The sequence below is a fragment of the Oncorhynchus mykiss genome, chromosome 25 (assembly GCF_057628025.1).
Source record: "Oncorhynchus mykiss isolate SJ-2025 chromosome 25, ASM5762802v1, whole genome shotgun sequence".
In the NCBI taxonomy this organism is placed as follows: Eukaryota; Metazoa; Chordata; class Actinopteri; order Salmoniformes; family Salmonidae; genus Oncorhynchus; species Oncorhynchus mykiss.
In genome coordinates this window covers 4,415,499-4,433,261 of record NC_143046.1, presented here as the reverse complement: position 1 = coordinate 4,433,261, position 17,763 = coordinate 4,415,499, and the positions used below count along the sequence as shown (strand labels likewise).

The following is a 17,763-nucleotide window of genomic DNA, read 5'->3' as shown; positions in this document are numbered from 1 at the left end:
AACACACCTCTTCCCACTGTTAGCACACCGCTTCCTACTGTTAACACACCACTTCCTACGCACCATTCCCACTGTTGATACACCTCTTCCCACTGTTAACACACCACTTCCTACGCACCATTCCCACTGTTGATACACCTCTTCCCACTGTTAACACACCACTTCCTACGCACCATTCCCACTGTTGATACACCTCTTCCCACTGTTAACACACCACTTCCTACGCACCATACCCACTGTTAACACACCTCTTCCTACGCACCATACCCACTGTTAACACACCATACCCACTGTTAACACACCATACCCACTGTTAACACACCATACCCACTGTTAACACACCATACCCACTGTCAACACACCATACCCACTGTTAACGCACCATACCCACTGTTAACACACCTCTTCCTACTGTTAACACACCACTTCCTACGCACCATACCCACTGTTAACACACCATACCCACTGTCAACACACCATACCCACTGTTAACACACCATACCCACTGTTAACACACCATACCCACTGTCAACACACCATACCCACTGTCAACACACCATACCCACTGTTAACACACCATACCCACTGTTAACACACCTCTTCCTACTCACCATACCCACTGTTAACACACCATACCCACTGTTAACACACCATACCCACTGTTAACACACCATACCCACTGTTAGCACACCATACCCACTGTTAACACACCATACCCACTGTTAACACACCATACCCACTGTCAACACACCATACCCACTGTCAACACACCATACCCACTGTTAACACACCATACCCACTGTTAACACACCATACCCACTGTTAACACACCATACCCACTGTTAACACACCATACCCACTGTTAACACACCATACCCACTGTTAACACACCATACCACTTCAGTTGTGTTCACTGTCGATGTAGCACCCCTACCAACACTGCTTCTTTCTCATGCTGTTTAGCAGCACATCATTGCATCTGTGCTGTGGACATATTCACTCCTGCTCAGGTGTTTGTGTAGAGTCAAGATTGGCCATATTTGGCTGGTAATACTCATAGAACCGACAAGGTCAACATCTGTCTTTCTGCCCCCTGAACAAGGCAGGTAACCCACCGTTCTTCTGGAGGCCGTCATTGTAAATAAGAATTTGTTCTTAAACTGACTTGCCTAGTTAAATAAAGGTAAAATAAAATAAACAAATGTAATAAACAATTCATAGATTGCTTATAATCCATAGATGATTATTTTCTTATTGCTTTGACTTGTGTAGGATTGGTTTCTTGAGGTACGGCCCTGCCAGTCTTGTTCTGTATGGTTAAACACTGTTTATTACTACCATTTTTGTTTTTAACAGTGTGTTCTGTCTGTTTTTTCTCTCTCTCTCTATTTTTCTAGCTCATCCAAGCCTGTACAATGCAGCATTTGCCAGTGTCTTACCAAGCTTTCCCACCCCTGATCTCCAGCGAACATTTTATATTGCACCCCAACCCCCCGGGGCCGCCACCCCACCAGCCTCCTCACCTCACTCCTCTCAGCCAGTTCCTCCCTCTTCAGAGGCAGCACCCACGCATGGTGAGTACCCCTCCGTCTGAGTCCCAAATGGCTCCCTCCACCCTATTTAGTGCACTACTTTAGACCAGGGCCCTATTCCCTATATAGTGCACTACTTTAGACCAGGGCCCTATTCCCTATATAGTGCGCTACTTTAGACCAGGGCCCTATTCCCTATATAGCGCACTACTATAGACCAGAACCCTATTCCCTATATAGTGCACTACTTTAGACCAGGGCCCTATTCCCTATATAGTGCACTACTTTAGACCAGGGCCCTATTCCCTATATAGCGCACTACTATAGACCAGAGCCCTATTCCCTATATAGTGCACTACTTTAGACCAGGGCCCTATTCCCTATATAGTGCACTACTTTAGACCAGGGCCCTATTCCCTATATAGTGCACTACTTTAGACCAGGGCCCTATTCCCTATATAGTGCACTACTTTAGACCAGGGCCCTATTCCCTATATAGCGCACTACTATAGACCAGGGCCCTATTCCCTATATAGTGCACTACTTTAGACCAGGGCCCTATTCCCTATATAGTGCACTACTTTAGACCAGGGCCCTATTCCCTATATAGTGCACTACTTTAGACCAGGGCCCTATTCCCTATATAGTGCACTACTTTAGACCAGGGCCATATTCCCTATATAGCGCACTACTATAGACCAGAACCCTATTCCCTATATAGTGCACTACTTTAGACCAGGGCCCTATTCCCTATATAGCGCACTACTATAGACCAGAGCCCTATTCCCTATATAGCACACTACTTTAGACCAGGGCCCTATTCCCTATATAGTGCACTACTTTAGACCAGGGCCCTATTCCCTATATAGTGCACTACTTTAGACCAGAGCCCTATTCCCTATATAGTGGTACTACTTTAGACCAGGGCCCTATTCCCTATATAGTGCACTACTTTAGACCAGGGCCATATTCCCTATATAGCGCACTACTATAGACCGGAACCCTATTCCCTATATAGTGCACTACTTTAGACCAGGGCCCTATTCCCTATATAGCGCACTACTATAGACCAGAACCCTATTCCCTATATAGTGCACTACTTTAGACCAGGGCCCTATTCCCTATATAGTGCACTACTTTAGACCAGGGCCCTATTCCCTATATAGCGCACTACTATAGACCAGAGCCCTATTCCCTATATAGTGCACTACTTTAGACCAGGGCCCTATTCCCTATATAGTGCACTACTTTAGACCAGGGCCATATTCCCTATATAGCGCACTACTATAGACCAGAACCCTATTCCCTATATAGCACACTACTTTAGACCAGGGCCCTATTCCCTATATAGTGCACTACTTTAGACCAGGGCCCTATTCCCTATATAGCGCACTACTATAGACCAGAGCCCTATTCCCTATATAGTGCACTACTATAGACCAGGGCCCTATTCCCTATATAGTGCACTACTTTAGACCAGGGCCCTATTCCCTATATAGTGCACTACTTTAGACCAGGGCCATATTCCCTATATAGAGCACTACTATAGACCAGAACCCTATTCCCTATATAGTGCACTACTATAAACCAGGGCCCTATTCCCTATATAGTGCACTACTTTAGACCAGGGCCATATTCCCTATATAGTGCACTACTTTAGACCAGGGCCCTATTCCCTATATAGTGCACTACTATAGACCAGAGCCCCTATTCCCTATATAGTGCACTACTATAAACCAGGGCCCTATTCCCTATATAGTGCACTACTTTAGACCAGGGCCATATTCCCTATATAGTGCACTACTTTAGACCAGACCCCTATGGCTCCCTATATAGTGCACTACTTTAGACCAGGGCCCTATGGGGTTCTGGTCAAAAGTAATAATCAATTATTACACTTGTTTTATAGTGTTATTCATTACATAAAAAAATCTCAAAGCGCTTTAAAGTTACAACACAATATATGTCATTTAGAAAAACCAACATGATGGACAGTCCATTAGAAAGATCATGGCTTGAGTGGTCGTCTGAGGGAGGTGGTCAAGTAGGGAAAGTCCGGGGGCAGGAAGGCGGCACGGTCTCTTCAAGGTGTCTCGTTTTCTCTGGCTTTTCCATAGTAGGAGCTCAGCCACTGCAGATATGCATCCGGTTGTCACAGATACCGTAAAAGAAAGGTAGAGGGGGTGGATCAGGAAACCAGTCGCTGTCTCCTATGACCACCGTTTGCCTCATGCAGCGAGACACATCTCCTTCGCATAGAGTTGATCAGGCTGTTGATTGTGGCCTGTGGAATGTTGTCCCCACTCCTCTTCAATGGCTGTGTGAAGTTGTTGAATATTGGCGGGAACTGGAACACGCTGTTGTACACGTCGATCCAGAGCATCCCGAACATGCTCAATGGGTGACAGGTCTGGTGTGTATTCAGGCCGTGAAAGAACTGGGACATTTTCAGCTTCCAGGAATTGTGACATGGGGCCGTGCATTATCATGCTGAAACATGAGGCGATGGCGGTGGATGAATGGCTCGACAATGGGCCTCAGCATCTCGTCACGGGTATCTCTGTGCATTCAAATTGCCATCGATAAAATGCAGTTGTGTTCGTTGTTCGTAGCTTATACCTGCCTGCCCATTACCATAACCATGGAGCGCTCTGTTCACAACGTTGACATCAGCAAACCGCTCGCCCACACGACGCCATACACGCTGTCGGCCATCTGCCTGGTACAGTTGAAACCGGGATTCATCCTTGAGGCGCTCACTTCTCCAGCGTGCCAGTGGCCATCGAAGGGGATCATTTTACCCATCGAAGTGGGTTACAACGTCGAACTGCCGTAAGGTCATGACCCTGGTGAGGACGACGAACACACAGATGAGCATCCCTGACATGGTTTCTGACAGTTATTGAAGAAATTCTTTCAGTTTTGCAAACCCACAGTTTCATCAGCTGTCCGGGTGGCTCGTCTCAGACCATCCCGCAGGTGAAGAAGCCGGATGTGGAGGTCCTGGTGTAGCGTGGTTACACGTGGTCTGCGGCTGTAAGGCCGGTTGGATGTACCGCCAACTTCTCTAAAACGATGTTGGAGGCTGAATATGGCAGATAAATTTACTTTAAATTCTCTGGCAACTGCTCTGGTGGACATTCCTTCAGTCAGCATGCCAATTGCACGCTCCCTCAACTTGAGACATCTGTGGCATTGTGTTGTGACAAAACTGCACATTTAAGTGGCCCCAGCACAAGGTGCATCTGTGTAATGATCATGCTGTTTAATCAGCTTCTTGATATGCCACACCTGTCAGGTGGATGGATTATCTTGACAAAGGAGAAAAGCTCCCTAACAGGGATGTAAACAAATGTGTGCACAAAATGTGAGTGAATTAAGCTTTGTGCGTATGGAGCATTTCAGGGATTTAAAAGAATTTAATCTCATGAAACATGAGACTAACACTTGCGTTGACATTAATGGAGGGTTGATGTGTAAAAAAACAGATCAGGATTGACTGGGGGGTGACCTTTTAGGTTTGTTTGTCACCATTGGCCTCGTGGTGAAATTCCTGAGCGGTTTCCTTCCTCTCCGGCAACTGAGTTAGGGGGACTTGTCTTTGTAGTGACTTGGTGTATTGATACACCATCCAATGTGTAATATCTTCACCATGCACAAAGGGATATTCAATGTCTGCTTTAAAAACATTTTTTTATGCATATACCAATAAGTGCCACTCTTTGCAAGGCATTGGAAAACCTCCCTGGTCTTTGTGGTTGAATCTGTGTTGGATTATTCACTACTTGATTGAGGGACCTTACAGATAATTGTATGTACAGCGATAAGGTAGTCATTCAAAAAATATTAAACACTGTTGTTGCACATAGTGAGTCCATGCAACTTATTTTGTGACTTGTTAAGCACATTTTTACTCCTGAACGTATTAAGACTTGCTACAGCAAAGGGGGTTGAATAATTATTGACTCAAGACATTTCATTTTATTTGTAATTCATTTAAAAAACACAATTCCACTTTGACATTGTGGGATATTGTGTGTAGGCCAGTGACACATCTCGTTTTAATAAATGTTAAATTGAGGCTACAGCACAACATTTTGGTAAAAGTCAAGGGGTGTGAATACTTTCCCGAAGGCACTGTATGTCTATTACAACTTCTACATATTTTCTATCAAGTTGTAGACGTTCAAGAGCGTTTTGCCTGATGTAAGGAATAGGCATTATGACGGGACCCATGTCCGTTACAAATAACATTTAGAAGTACGCCTCACGTCTTCTAGTACACAGTAGTTGATTGGGGACAGCAAGGAAGCCAGGTAGTCATGAGGCATGGTGCTAGGGCTGAGTGAGTGAGTGAGTTAAATTCACACAGGAGAAATACTCCAGATATAACAGACTGACCCTAGCCCCCCAACACATAAACTACTGCACCATAAATACTGGAGGCTGAGACAGGAGGGGTCGGGAGACACTGTGGCCCCGTCCGACGATACCCCCGGACAGGGCCAACCAGGCAGGATATAACCCCACCCACTTTGCCAAAACACAGCCCCCACACCACTAGAGCGATATCTTCAACCACCGACTTACCATCCTGAGACCAGGCCGAGTATAGCCCACAAAGATCTCCGCCAAGGCACAACCCAGTGGGGGCGCCAATCCAGACAGGAAGATCACGTCAGTGACTCAAGTGACGCACCCCTCCCAGGGACGGCATGAAAGAGCACCAGTAAGCCAGTGACTCAGCCCCTGTAATAGGGTTAGAGGCAGAGAATCCCAGTGGAGAGGGGAACCGGCCAGGCAGAGACAGCAAGGGCGGTTTGTTGCTCCAGTGCCTTTCCGTTCACCTTCACACTCTTGGGCCAGACTACACTCAATCATATGACCCACTGAAGACATGAGTCTTCAGTAAAGACTTAAAGATTGAGACCGAGTTTGCGTCTCTCACATGGGTAGGCAGACCGTTCCATAAAAATGGAGCTCTATAGGAGAAAGCCCTGCCTCCAGCTGTTTGCTTAGAAATTCTAGGGACAATTTAGGAGGCTTGCGTCTTGTGACCGTAGCGTACGTGTAGGTATGTACGGCAGGACCAAATCAGAGAGATAGGTAGGAGCAAGCCCATGTAATGCTTAGGATTTATTTAGAATGTATGAACCAAATACTTCTATTGCTTTCAGTGGTACTTTCTGAATGCACATTCTGTATAGTAGTTGATCCTCGTGAATTAAAAAGGAATGAGTTAGAATGTATGAAACCTGACTGTTTTAGTTCCCTCACACTCATTCCCTCTCCCCTCAGCCTCTCCATAGGGTAGAGAATGAAGTGGACCTCAGGGGGGACCAGCATCCATTAGGAACGTTCTCTTACCCTGCCTCGAGTCACCACCACCCATCAGCGATGCCTCCCTCTGTCCCCCTCCAGTACCTCCCTCAGGAGCCTCTGCACCAGGAGATGCCCTCCTTCTCAGTGGTAAGACTTCACCTCCCACCTGCCCTTCTCAGTGGTAAGACTTCACCTCCCACCTGCCCTTCTCAGTGGTAAGACTTCACCTCCCACCTGCCCTTCTCAGTGGTAAGACTTCACCTCCCACCTGCCCTTCTCAGTGGTAAGACTTCACCTCCCACCTGCCCTTCCCAGTGGTAAGACTTCACCTCCCACCTGCCCTTCTCAGTGGTAAGACTTCACCTCCCACCTGCCCTTCTCAGTGGTAAGACTTCACCTGCCCTTCCCAGTGGTAAGACTTCACCTCCCACCTGCCCTTCTCAGTGGTAAGACTTCACCTCCCACCTGCCCTTCTCAGTGGTAAGACTTTACCTCCCACCTGCCCTTCTCAGTGGTAAGACTTCACCTCCCACCTGCCCTTCTCAGTGGTAAGACTTTACCTCCCACCTGCCCTTCTCAGTGGTAAGACTTCACCTCCCACCTGCCCTTCTCAGTGGTAAGACTTCACCTCCCACCTGCCCTTCTCAGTGGTAAGACTTCACCTCCCACCTGCCCTTCTCAGTGGTAAGACTTTACCTCCCACCTGCCCTTCCCAGTGGTAAGACTTCACATCATATAGAGCTAGCTAGCTGAACCAGTATCTGATTGAAACTCACCGCAATGAAACTCACCGGCAACTATCGTCATTTCTCATGTTATGTTCTATCAGAGTAAATAACTCAGACACCAGAGAAGCTTAACCAAGTTACAGATGATTAATTATTATTATTAATTCAGAACAAAAACATGGCTTCCCCCTGTGGTGATATTCATACCCCACTTTGGGTGGAGTCTCCTCCTTATCGCTAAACATGACATCATTCTTGCTAAGCAGGGAACTGAGTGATCCGAGCCTTTTACCAGTTTCTCCCCTTATCAGTAGTGTCACATCAACTGTTTCCCCTGCACTTAGCACCTCCTTGTCTCTTATGTAAACTAATGTTCCTATACTTCTGAGTGTAACAATGTTCGAAGTTTAACCCTGAATCCAACACTCCTGTTACCGTCGGTATGTACTTCCAAATAAAAGGTACATGCAACCAAAAATAGATTTAAAAAAATGTTTGACCTTTTATTTAACTCGGCAAGTCAGTTAAGAACAAATTCTTATCTTCAATGACGGCCTAGGAACCCACTGTTCCTAGACCAGTTAACCCACTGTTCCTAGACCAGTTAACCCACTGTTCCTAGACCAGTTAACCCACTGTTCCTTGGCCGTCATTGTAAATAAGAATTTGTTCTTAACTGACTTGCCTGGTTAAATAAAAGGTCAAACATTTTTTAAACTGCCTTGTTAAGGGGCAGAACGACAGATTTTTTTACCTTGTTAGCGAGGGGATTCGATCGTGCAACCTTTCGGTTACAAGTTCAACGCTCTAACCACTAGGCTACCCGCCTCCTCTACACTCTAACCACTAGGCTACGCTGCCACCTCTACACTCTAACCACTAGGCTACGCTGCCACCTCTACACTCTAACCACTAGGCTACGCTGCCACCTCTACACTCTAACCACTAGGCTACGCTGCCACCTCTACACTCTAACCACTAGGCTACCTGCCACCTCTACACTCTAACCACTAGGCTACCTGCCACCTCTACACTCTAACCACTAGGCTACCTGCCACCTCTACACTCTAACCACTAGGCTACGCTGCCACCTCTACACTCTAACCACTAGGCTACCTGCCACCTCTACACTCTAACCCTTAGGCTACGCTGCCACCTCTACACTCTAACCACTAGGTTACCTGCCACCTCTACACTCTAACCACTAGGCCACCCTGCCAACCTTACACTCTAACCACTAGGTCACCTGCCACCTCTACACTCTAACCACTAGGCTACCTGCCACCTCTACACTCTAACCACTAGGCTACGCTGCCACCTCTACATTCTAACCACTAGGTTACCTGCCACCTCTACACTCTAACCACTAGGCTACCTGCCGCCTCTACACTCTAACCACTAGACCACCCTGCCACCTCTACACTCTAACCACCGGACCACCCTGCCACCTCTACACTCTAACCACTAGACCACCCTGCCACCTCTACACTCTAACCACTAGGCTACCTGCCACCTCTACACTCTAACCACTAGGCTACGCTGCCACCTCTACACTCTAACCACTAGGTTACCCTGCCCCCCCTACACTCTAACCACTAGGCCACCCTGCCGCCTCTACACTCTAACCACTAGGTTACCTGCCACCTCTACACTCTAACCACTAGGCTACCCTGCCGCCTCTACACTCTAACCACTAGGTTACCTGCCACCTCTACACTCTAACCACTAGGCTACCCTGCCGCCCCTACACTCTAACCACTAGGCCACCCTGCCGCCTCTACACTCTAACCACTAGGCTACCTACCACCTCTACACTCTAACCACTAGGCTACCCTGCCACCTCTACACTCTAACCACTAGGCTACCTGCCTCCTCAACACTCTAACCACTAGGCTACCCTGCCACCTCTACACTCTAACCACTAGGTTACCCTGCCCCCTCTACACTCTAACCACTAGGCCACCCTGCCACCTCTACACTCTAACCACTAGGCTACCTGCCACCTCTACACTCTAACCGCTAGGCTACCTGCCACCTCTACACTCTAACCACTAGGCTACCTGCCACCTCTACACTCTAACCACTAGGCTACCTGCCACCTCTACACTCTAACCACTAGGCTACCTGCCACCTCTACACTCTAACCACTAGGCTACCTGCCACCTCTACACTCTAACCGCTAGGCTACCTGCCACCTCTACACTCTAACCGCTAGGCTACCTGCCACCTCTACACTCTAACCGCTAGGCTACCTGCCACCTCTACACTCTAACCACTAGGCTACCTGCCACCTCTACACTCTAACCACTAGGCTACCTGCCACCTCTACACTCTAACCACTAGGCTACCTGCCACCTCTACACTCTAACCACTAGGCTACCTGCCACCTCTACACTCTAACCACTAGGCTACCTGCCACCTCTACACTCTAACCACTAGGCTACCTGCCACCTCTACACTCTAACCACTAGGCTACCTGCCACCTCTACACTCTAACCACTAGGCTACCTGCCGCCTCTACACTCTAACCACTAGGCTACCTGCCACCTCTACACTCTATCACTAGGCTACCTGCCACCTCTACACTCTAACCACTAGGCTACCTGCCACCTCTACACTCTAACCACTAGGCTACCTGCCACCTCTACACTCTAACCACTAGGCTACCCTGCCGCCTCTACACTCTAATCACTAGGCTACCTGCCACCTCTACACTCTAACCACTAGGCTACCTGCCGTCTCTACACTCTAACCACTAGGCTACCTGCCACCTCTACACTCTAACCACTAGGCTACCTGCCACCTCTACACTCTAACCACTAGGCTACCTGCCGCCTCTACACTCTAACCACTAGGCTACCCTGCCACCTCTACACTCTAACCACTAGGCTACCTGCCGTCTCTACACTCTAACCACTAGGCTACCTGCCGCCTCTACACTCTAACCACTAGGCTACCTGCCGTCTCTACACTCTAACCACTAGGCTACCTGCCACCTCTACACTCTAACCACTAGGCTACCTGCCACCTCTACACTCTAACCACTAGGCTACCTGCCGCCTCTACACTCTAACCACTAGGCTACCCTGCCACCTCTACACTCTAACCACTAGGCTACCTGCCGTCTCTACACTCTAACCACTAGGCTACCTGCCGCCTCTACACTCTAACCACTAGGCTACCTGCCGTCTCTACACTCTAACCACTAGGCTACCTGCCGCCTCTACACTCTAACCACTAGGCTACCCTGCCACCTCTACACTCTAACCACTAGGCTACCTGCCGTCTCTACACTCTAACCACTAGGCTACCTGCCGTCTCTACACTCTAACCACTAGGCTACCTGCCACCTCTACACTCTAACCACTAGGCTACCCTGCCACCTCTACACTCTAACCACTAGGCTACCTGCCGTCTCTACACTCTAACCACTAGGCTACCTGCCGTCTCTACACTCTAACCACTAGGCTACCTGCCACCTCTACACTCTAACCACTAGGCTACCTGCCACCTCTACACTCTAACCACTAGGCTACCTGCCGTCTCTACACTCTAACCACTAGGCTACCTGCCACCTCTACACTCTAACCACTAGGCTACCTGCCACCTCTACACTCTAACCACTAGGCTACCTGCCACCTCTACACTCTAACCACTAGGCTACCTGCCGTCTCTACACTCTAACCACTAGGCTACCTGCCACCTCTACACTCTAACCACTAGGCTACCTGCCACCTCTACACTCTAACCACTAGGCTACCTGCCACCTCTACACTCTAACCACTAGGCTACCTGCCGCCTCTACACTCTAACCACTAGGCTACCTGCCGTCTCTACACTCTAACCACTAGGCTACCTGCCGCCTCTACACTCTAACCACTAGGCTACCCTGCCACCTCTACACTCTAACCACTAGGCTACCTGCCGTCTCTACACTCTAACCACTAGGCTACCTGCCGTCTCTACACTCTAACCACTAGGCTACCTGCCACCTCTACACTCTAACCACTAGGCTACCCTGCCACCTCTACACTCTAACCACTAGGCTACCTGCCGTCTCTACACTCTAACCACTAGGCTACCTGCCGTCTCTACACTCTAACCACTAGGCTACCTGCCACCTCTACACTCTAACCACTAGGCTACCTGCCACCTCTACACTCTAACCACTAGGCTACCTGCCGTCTCTACACTCTAACCACTAGGCTACCTGCCACCTCTACACTCTAACCACTAGGCTACCTGCCACCTCTACACTCTAACCACTAGGCTACCTGCCACCTCTACACTCTAACCACTAGGCTACCTGCCGCCTCTACACTCTAACCACTAGGCTACCTGCCGTCTCTACACTCTAACCACTAGGCTACCTGCCGCCTCTACACTCTAACCACTAGGCTACCCTGCCACCTCTACACTCTAACCACTAGGCTACCTGCCGTCTCTACACTCTAACCACTAGGCTACCTGCCGTCTCTACACTCTAACCACTAGGCTACCTGCCACCTCTACACTCTAACCACTAGGCTACCCTGCCACCTCTACACTCTAACCACTAGGCTACCTGCCGTCTCTACACTCTAACCACTAGGCTACCTGCCGTCTCTACACTCTAACCACTAGGCTACCTGCCACCTCTACACTCTAACCACTAGGCTACCTGCCACCTCTACACTCTAACCACTAGGCTACCTGCCACCTCTACACTCTAACCACTAGGCTACCTGCCGTCTCTACACTCTAACCACTAGGCTACCTGCCGTCTCTACACTCTAACCACTAGGCTACCTGCCACCTCTACACTCTAACCACTAGGCTACCTGCCACCTCTACACTCTAACCACTAGGCTACCTGCCACCTCTACACTCTAACCACTAGGCTACCTGCCACCTCTACACTCTAACCACTAGGCTACCCTGCCACCTCTACACTCTAACCACTAGGCTACCTGCCGTCTCTACACTCTAACCACTAGGCTACCTGCCGTCTCTACACTCTAACCACTAGGCTACCTGCCGTCTCTACACTCTAACCACTAGGCTACCTGCCACCTCTACACTCTAACCACTAGGCTACCCTGCCACCTCTACACTCTAACCACTAGGCTACCCTGCCACCTCTACACTCTAACCACTAGGCTACCTGCCGTCTCTACACTCTAACCACTAGGCTACCTGCCTTCTCTACACTCTAACCACTAGGCTACCTGCCACCTCTACACTCTAACCACTAGGCTACCTGCCACCTCTACACTCTAACCACTAGGCTACCTGCCACCTCTACACTCTAACCACTAGGCTACCTGCCACCTCTACACTCTAACCACTAGGCTACCTGCCGTCTCTACACTCTAACCACTAGGCTACCTGCCACCTCTACACTCTAACCACTAGGCTACCTGCCACCTCTACACTCTAACCACTAGGCTACCTGCCACCTCTACACTCTAACCACTAGGCTACCCTGCCACCTCTACACTCTAACCACTAGGCTACCTGCCGTCTCTACACTCTAACCACTAGGCTACCTGCCACCTCTACACTCTAACCACTAGGCTACCTGCCACCTCTACACTCTAACCACTAGGCTACCTGCCACCTCTACACTCTAACCACTAGGCTACCTGCCGTCTCTACACTCTAACCACTAGGCTACCTGCCGTCTCTACACTCTAACCACTAGGCTACCTGCCACCTCTACACTCTAACCACTAGGCTACCTGCCACCTCTACACTCTAACCACTAGGCTACCCTGCCACCTCTACACTCTAACCACTAGGCTACCTGCCGTCTCTACACTCTAACCACTAGGCTACCTGCCACCTCTACACTCTAACCACTAGGCTACCCTGCCGCCTCTACACTCTAACCACTAGGCTACCTGCCACCTCTACACTCTAACCACTAGGCTACCCTGCCTCCTCTACACTCTAACCACTAGGCTACGCTGCCACCTCTACACTCTAACCACTAGGCTACGCTGCCGTCTCTACACTCTAACCACTAGGCTACCTGCCACCTCTACACTCTAACCACTAGGCTACGCTGCCGTCTCTACACTCTAACCACTAGGCTACCTGCCGTCTCTACACTCTAACCACTAGGCTACCTACACTCTCTACACTCTAACCACTAGGCTACGCTGCCACCTCTACACTCTAACCACTAGGCTACCTGCCACCTCTACACTCTAACCACTAGGCTACCTGCCGTCTCTACACTCTAACCACTAGGCTACCTGCCACCTCTACACTCTAACCACTAGGCTACCTGCCACCTCTACACTCTAACCACTAGGCTACCTGCCACCTCTACACTCTAACCACTAGGCTACCCTGCCACCTCTACACTCTAACCACTAGGCTACCTGCCGTCTCTACACTCTAACCACTAGGCTACCTGCCGCCTCTACACTCTAACCACTAGGCTACGCTGCCACCTCTACACTCTAACCACTAGGCTACCTGCCACCTCTACACTCTAACCACTAGGCTACCCTGCCTCCTCTACACTCTAACCACTAGGCTACGCTGCCACCTCTACACTCTAACCACTAGGCTACCTGCCGCCCCTACACTCTAACCACTAGGCTACCTGCCACCTCTACACTCTAACCACTAGGCTACGCTGCCACCTCTACACTCTAACTACTAGGCTACCTGCCACCTCTACACTCTAACCACTAGGCTACCCTGCCGCCTCTACACTCTAACCACTAGGCTACCTGCCACCTCTACACTCTAACCACTAGGCTACGCTGCCACCTCTACACTCTAACCACTAGGCTACGCTGCCGTCTCTACACTCTAACCACTAGGCTACCTGCCACCTCTACACTCTAACCACTAGGCTACGCTGCCGTCTCTACACTCTAACCACTAGGCTACCTGCCACCTCTACCCTCTAACCACTAGGCTACGCTGCCACCTCTACACTCTAACCACTAGGCTACCTGCCACCTCTACACTCTAACCACTAGGCTACCTGCCACCTCTACACTCTAACCACTAGGCTACCCTGCCACCTCTACACTCTAACCACTAGGCTACCTGCCGTCTCTACACTCTAACCACTAGGCTACCTGCCGTCTCTACACTCTAACCACTAGGCTACCTGCCACCTCTACACTCTAACCACTAGGCTACCTGCCGTCTCTACACTCTAACCACTAGGCTACCTGCCGTCTCTACACTCTAACCACTAGGCTACCTGCCACCTCTACACTCTAACCACTAGGCTACCTGCCACCTCTACACTCTAACCACTAGGCTACCCTGCCACCTCTACACTCTAACCACTAGGCTACCTGCCGTCTCTACACTCTAACCACTAGGCTACCTGCCGTCTCTACACTCTAACCACTAGGCTACCTGCCACCTCTACACTCTAACCACTAGGCTACCTGCCACCTCTACACTCTAACCACTAGGCTACCTGCCACCTCTACACTCTAACCACTAGGCTACCTGCCGTCTCTACACTCTAACCACTAGGCTACCTGCCACCTCTACACTCTAACCACTAGGCTACGCTGCCGTCTCTACACTCTAACCACTAGGCTACCTGCCACCTCTACCCTCTAACCACTAGGCTACGCTGCCACCTCTACACTCTAACCACTAGGCTACCTGCCACCTCTACACTCTAACCACTAGGCTACCTGCCACCTCTACACTCTAACCACTAGGCTACCCTGCCACCTCTACACTCTAACCACTAGGCTACCTGCCGTCTCTACACTCTAACCACTAGGCTACCTGCCGTCTCTACACTCTAACCACTAGGCTACCTGCCACCTCTACACTCTAACCACTAGGCTACCTGCCGTCTCTACACTCTAACCACTAGGCTACCTGCCGTCTCTACACTCTAACCACTAGGCTACCTGCCACCTCTACACTCTAACCACTAGGCTACCTGCCACCTCTACACTCTAACCACTAGGCTACCCTGCCACCTCTACACTCTAACCACTAGGCTACCTGCCGTCTCTACACTCTAACCACTAGGCTACCTGCCGTCTCTACACTCTAACCACTAGGCTACGCTGCCGTCTCTACACTCTAACCACTAGGCTACCTGCCACCTCTACCCTCTAACCACTAGGCTACGCTGCCACCTCTACACTCTAACCACTAGGCTACCTGCCACCTCTACACTCTAACCACTAGGCTACCTGCCACCTCTACACTCTAACCACTAGGCTACCCTGCCACCTCTACACTCTAACCACTAGGCTACCTGCCGTCTCTACACTCTAACCACTAGGCTACCTGCCGTCTCTACACTCTAACCACTAGGCTACCTGCCACCTCTACACTCTAACCACTAGGCTACCTGCCGTCTCTACACTCTAACCACTAGGCTACCTGCCGTCTCTACACTCTAACCACTAGGCTACCTGCCACCTCTACACTCTAACCACTAGGCTACCTGCCACCTCTACACTCTAACCACTAGGCTACCCTGCCACCTCTACACTCTAACCACTAGGCTACCTGCCGTCTCTACACTCTAACCACTAGGCTACCTGCCGTCTCTACACTCTAACCACTAGGCTACCTGCCACCTCTACACTCTAACCACTAGGCTACCTGCCACCTCTACACTCTAACCACTAGGCTACCTGCCACCTCTACACTCTAACCACTAGGCTACCTGCCGTCTCTACACTCTAACCACTAGGCTACCTGCCACCTCTACACTCTAACCACTAGGCTACCTGCCACCTCTACACTCTAACCACTAGGCTACCTGCCACCTCTACACTCTAACCACTAGGCTACCCTGCCACCTCTACACTCTAACCACTAGGCTACCTGCCGTCTCTACACTCTAACCACTAGACTACCCTGCCACCTCTACACTCTAACCACTAGGCTACCTGCCGTCTCTACACTCTAACCACTAGGCTACCTGCCGTCTCTACACTCTAACCACTAGGCTACCTGCCACCTCTACACTCTAACCACTAGGCTACCTGCCACCTCTACACTCTAACCACTAGGCTACCTGCCACCTCTACACTCTAACCACTAGGCTACCTGCCGCCTCTACACTCTAACCACTAGGCTACCTGCCACCTCTACACTCTAACCACTAGGCTACCTGCCACCTCTACACTCTAACCACTAGGCTACCTGCCGTCTCTACACTCTAACCACTAGGCTACCTGCCGTCTCTACACTCTAACCACTAGGCTACCTGCCGCCTCTACACTCTAACCACTAGGCTACCCTGCCGCCTCTACACTCTAACCACTAGGCTACCTGCCACCTCTACACTCTAACCACTAGGCTACCCTGCCTCCTCTACACTCTAACCACTAGGCTACGCTGCCACCTCTACACTCTAACCACTAGGCTACGCTGCCGTCTCTACACTCTAACCACTAGGCTACCTGCCACCTCTACACTCTAACCACTAGGCTACGCTGCCGTCTCTACACTCTAACCACTAGGCTACCTGCCACCTCTACCCTCTAACCACTAGGCTACGCTGCCACCTCTACACTCTAACCACTAGGCTACCTGCCACCTCTACACTCTAACCACTAGGCTACCCTGCCTCCTCTACACTCTAACCACTAGGCTACCCTGCCACCTCTACACTCTAACCACTAGGCTACCCTGCCACCTCTACACTCTAACCACTAGGCTACCTGCCGCCTCTACACTCTAACCACTAGGCTACCCTGCCACCTCTACACTCTAACCACTAGGCTACCTGCCGTCTCTACACTCTAACCACTAGGCTACCTGCCGTCTCTACACTCTAACCACTAGGCTACCTGCCACCTCTACACTCTAACCACTAGGCTACCTGCCACCTCTACACTCTAACCACTAGGCTACCTGCCACCTCTACACTCTAACCACTAGGCTACCTGCCGCCCCTACACTCTAACCACTAGGCTACCTGCCACCTCTACACTCTAACCACTAGGCTACGCTGCCACCTCTACACTCTAACCACTAGGCTACCTGCCACCTCTACACTCTAACCACTAGGCTACCCTGCCGCCTCTACACTCTAACCACTAGGCTACCTGCCACCTCTACACTCTAACCACTAGGCTACCCTGCCTCCTCTACACTCTAACCACTAGGCTACGCTGCCGTCTCTACACTCTAACCACTAGGCTACCTGCCACCTCTACACTCTAACCACTAGGCTACCT

At 50.2% G+C, this 17,763-nt stretch overlaps 1 protein-coding gene across 9 annotated transcripts in view; it reads left to right on the top strand.

Moving 5' to 3' along the window:
• LOC110504518 (RING finger protein 44) overlaps positions 1-17,763 on the top strand; it is a 60,327-nt gene that overhangs the window by 21,127 nt on the left and 21,437 nt on the right. For all 9 annotated transcript variants that reach the window (XM_036970243.2, XM_036970246.2, XM_090220073.1 and 6 more), the window contains 2 exons: positions 1,398-1,574; positions 6,831-7,001. In XM_036970243.2, coding sequence (XP_036826138.2) covers positions 1,398-1,574; positions 6,831-7,001 — 348 coding nt within the window. The remainder of the gene's footprint in view (positions 1-1,397; positions 1,575-6,830; positions 7,002-17,763) is intronic.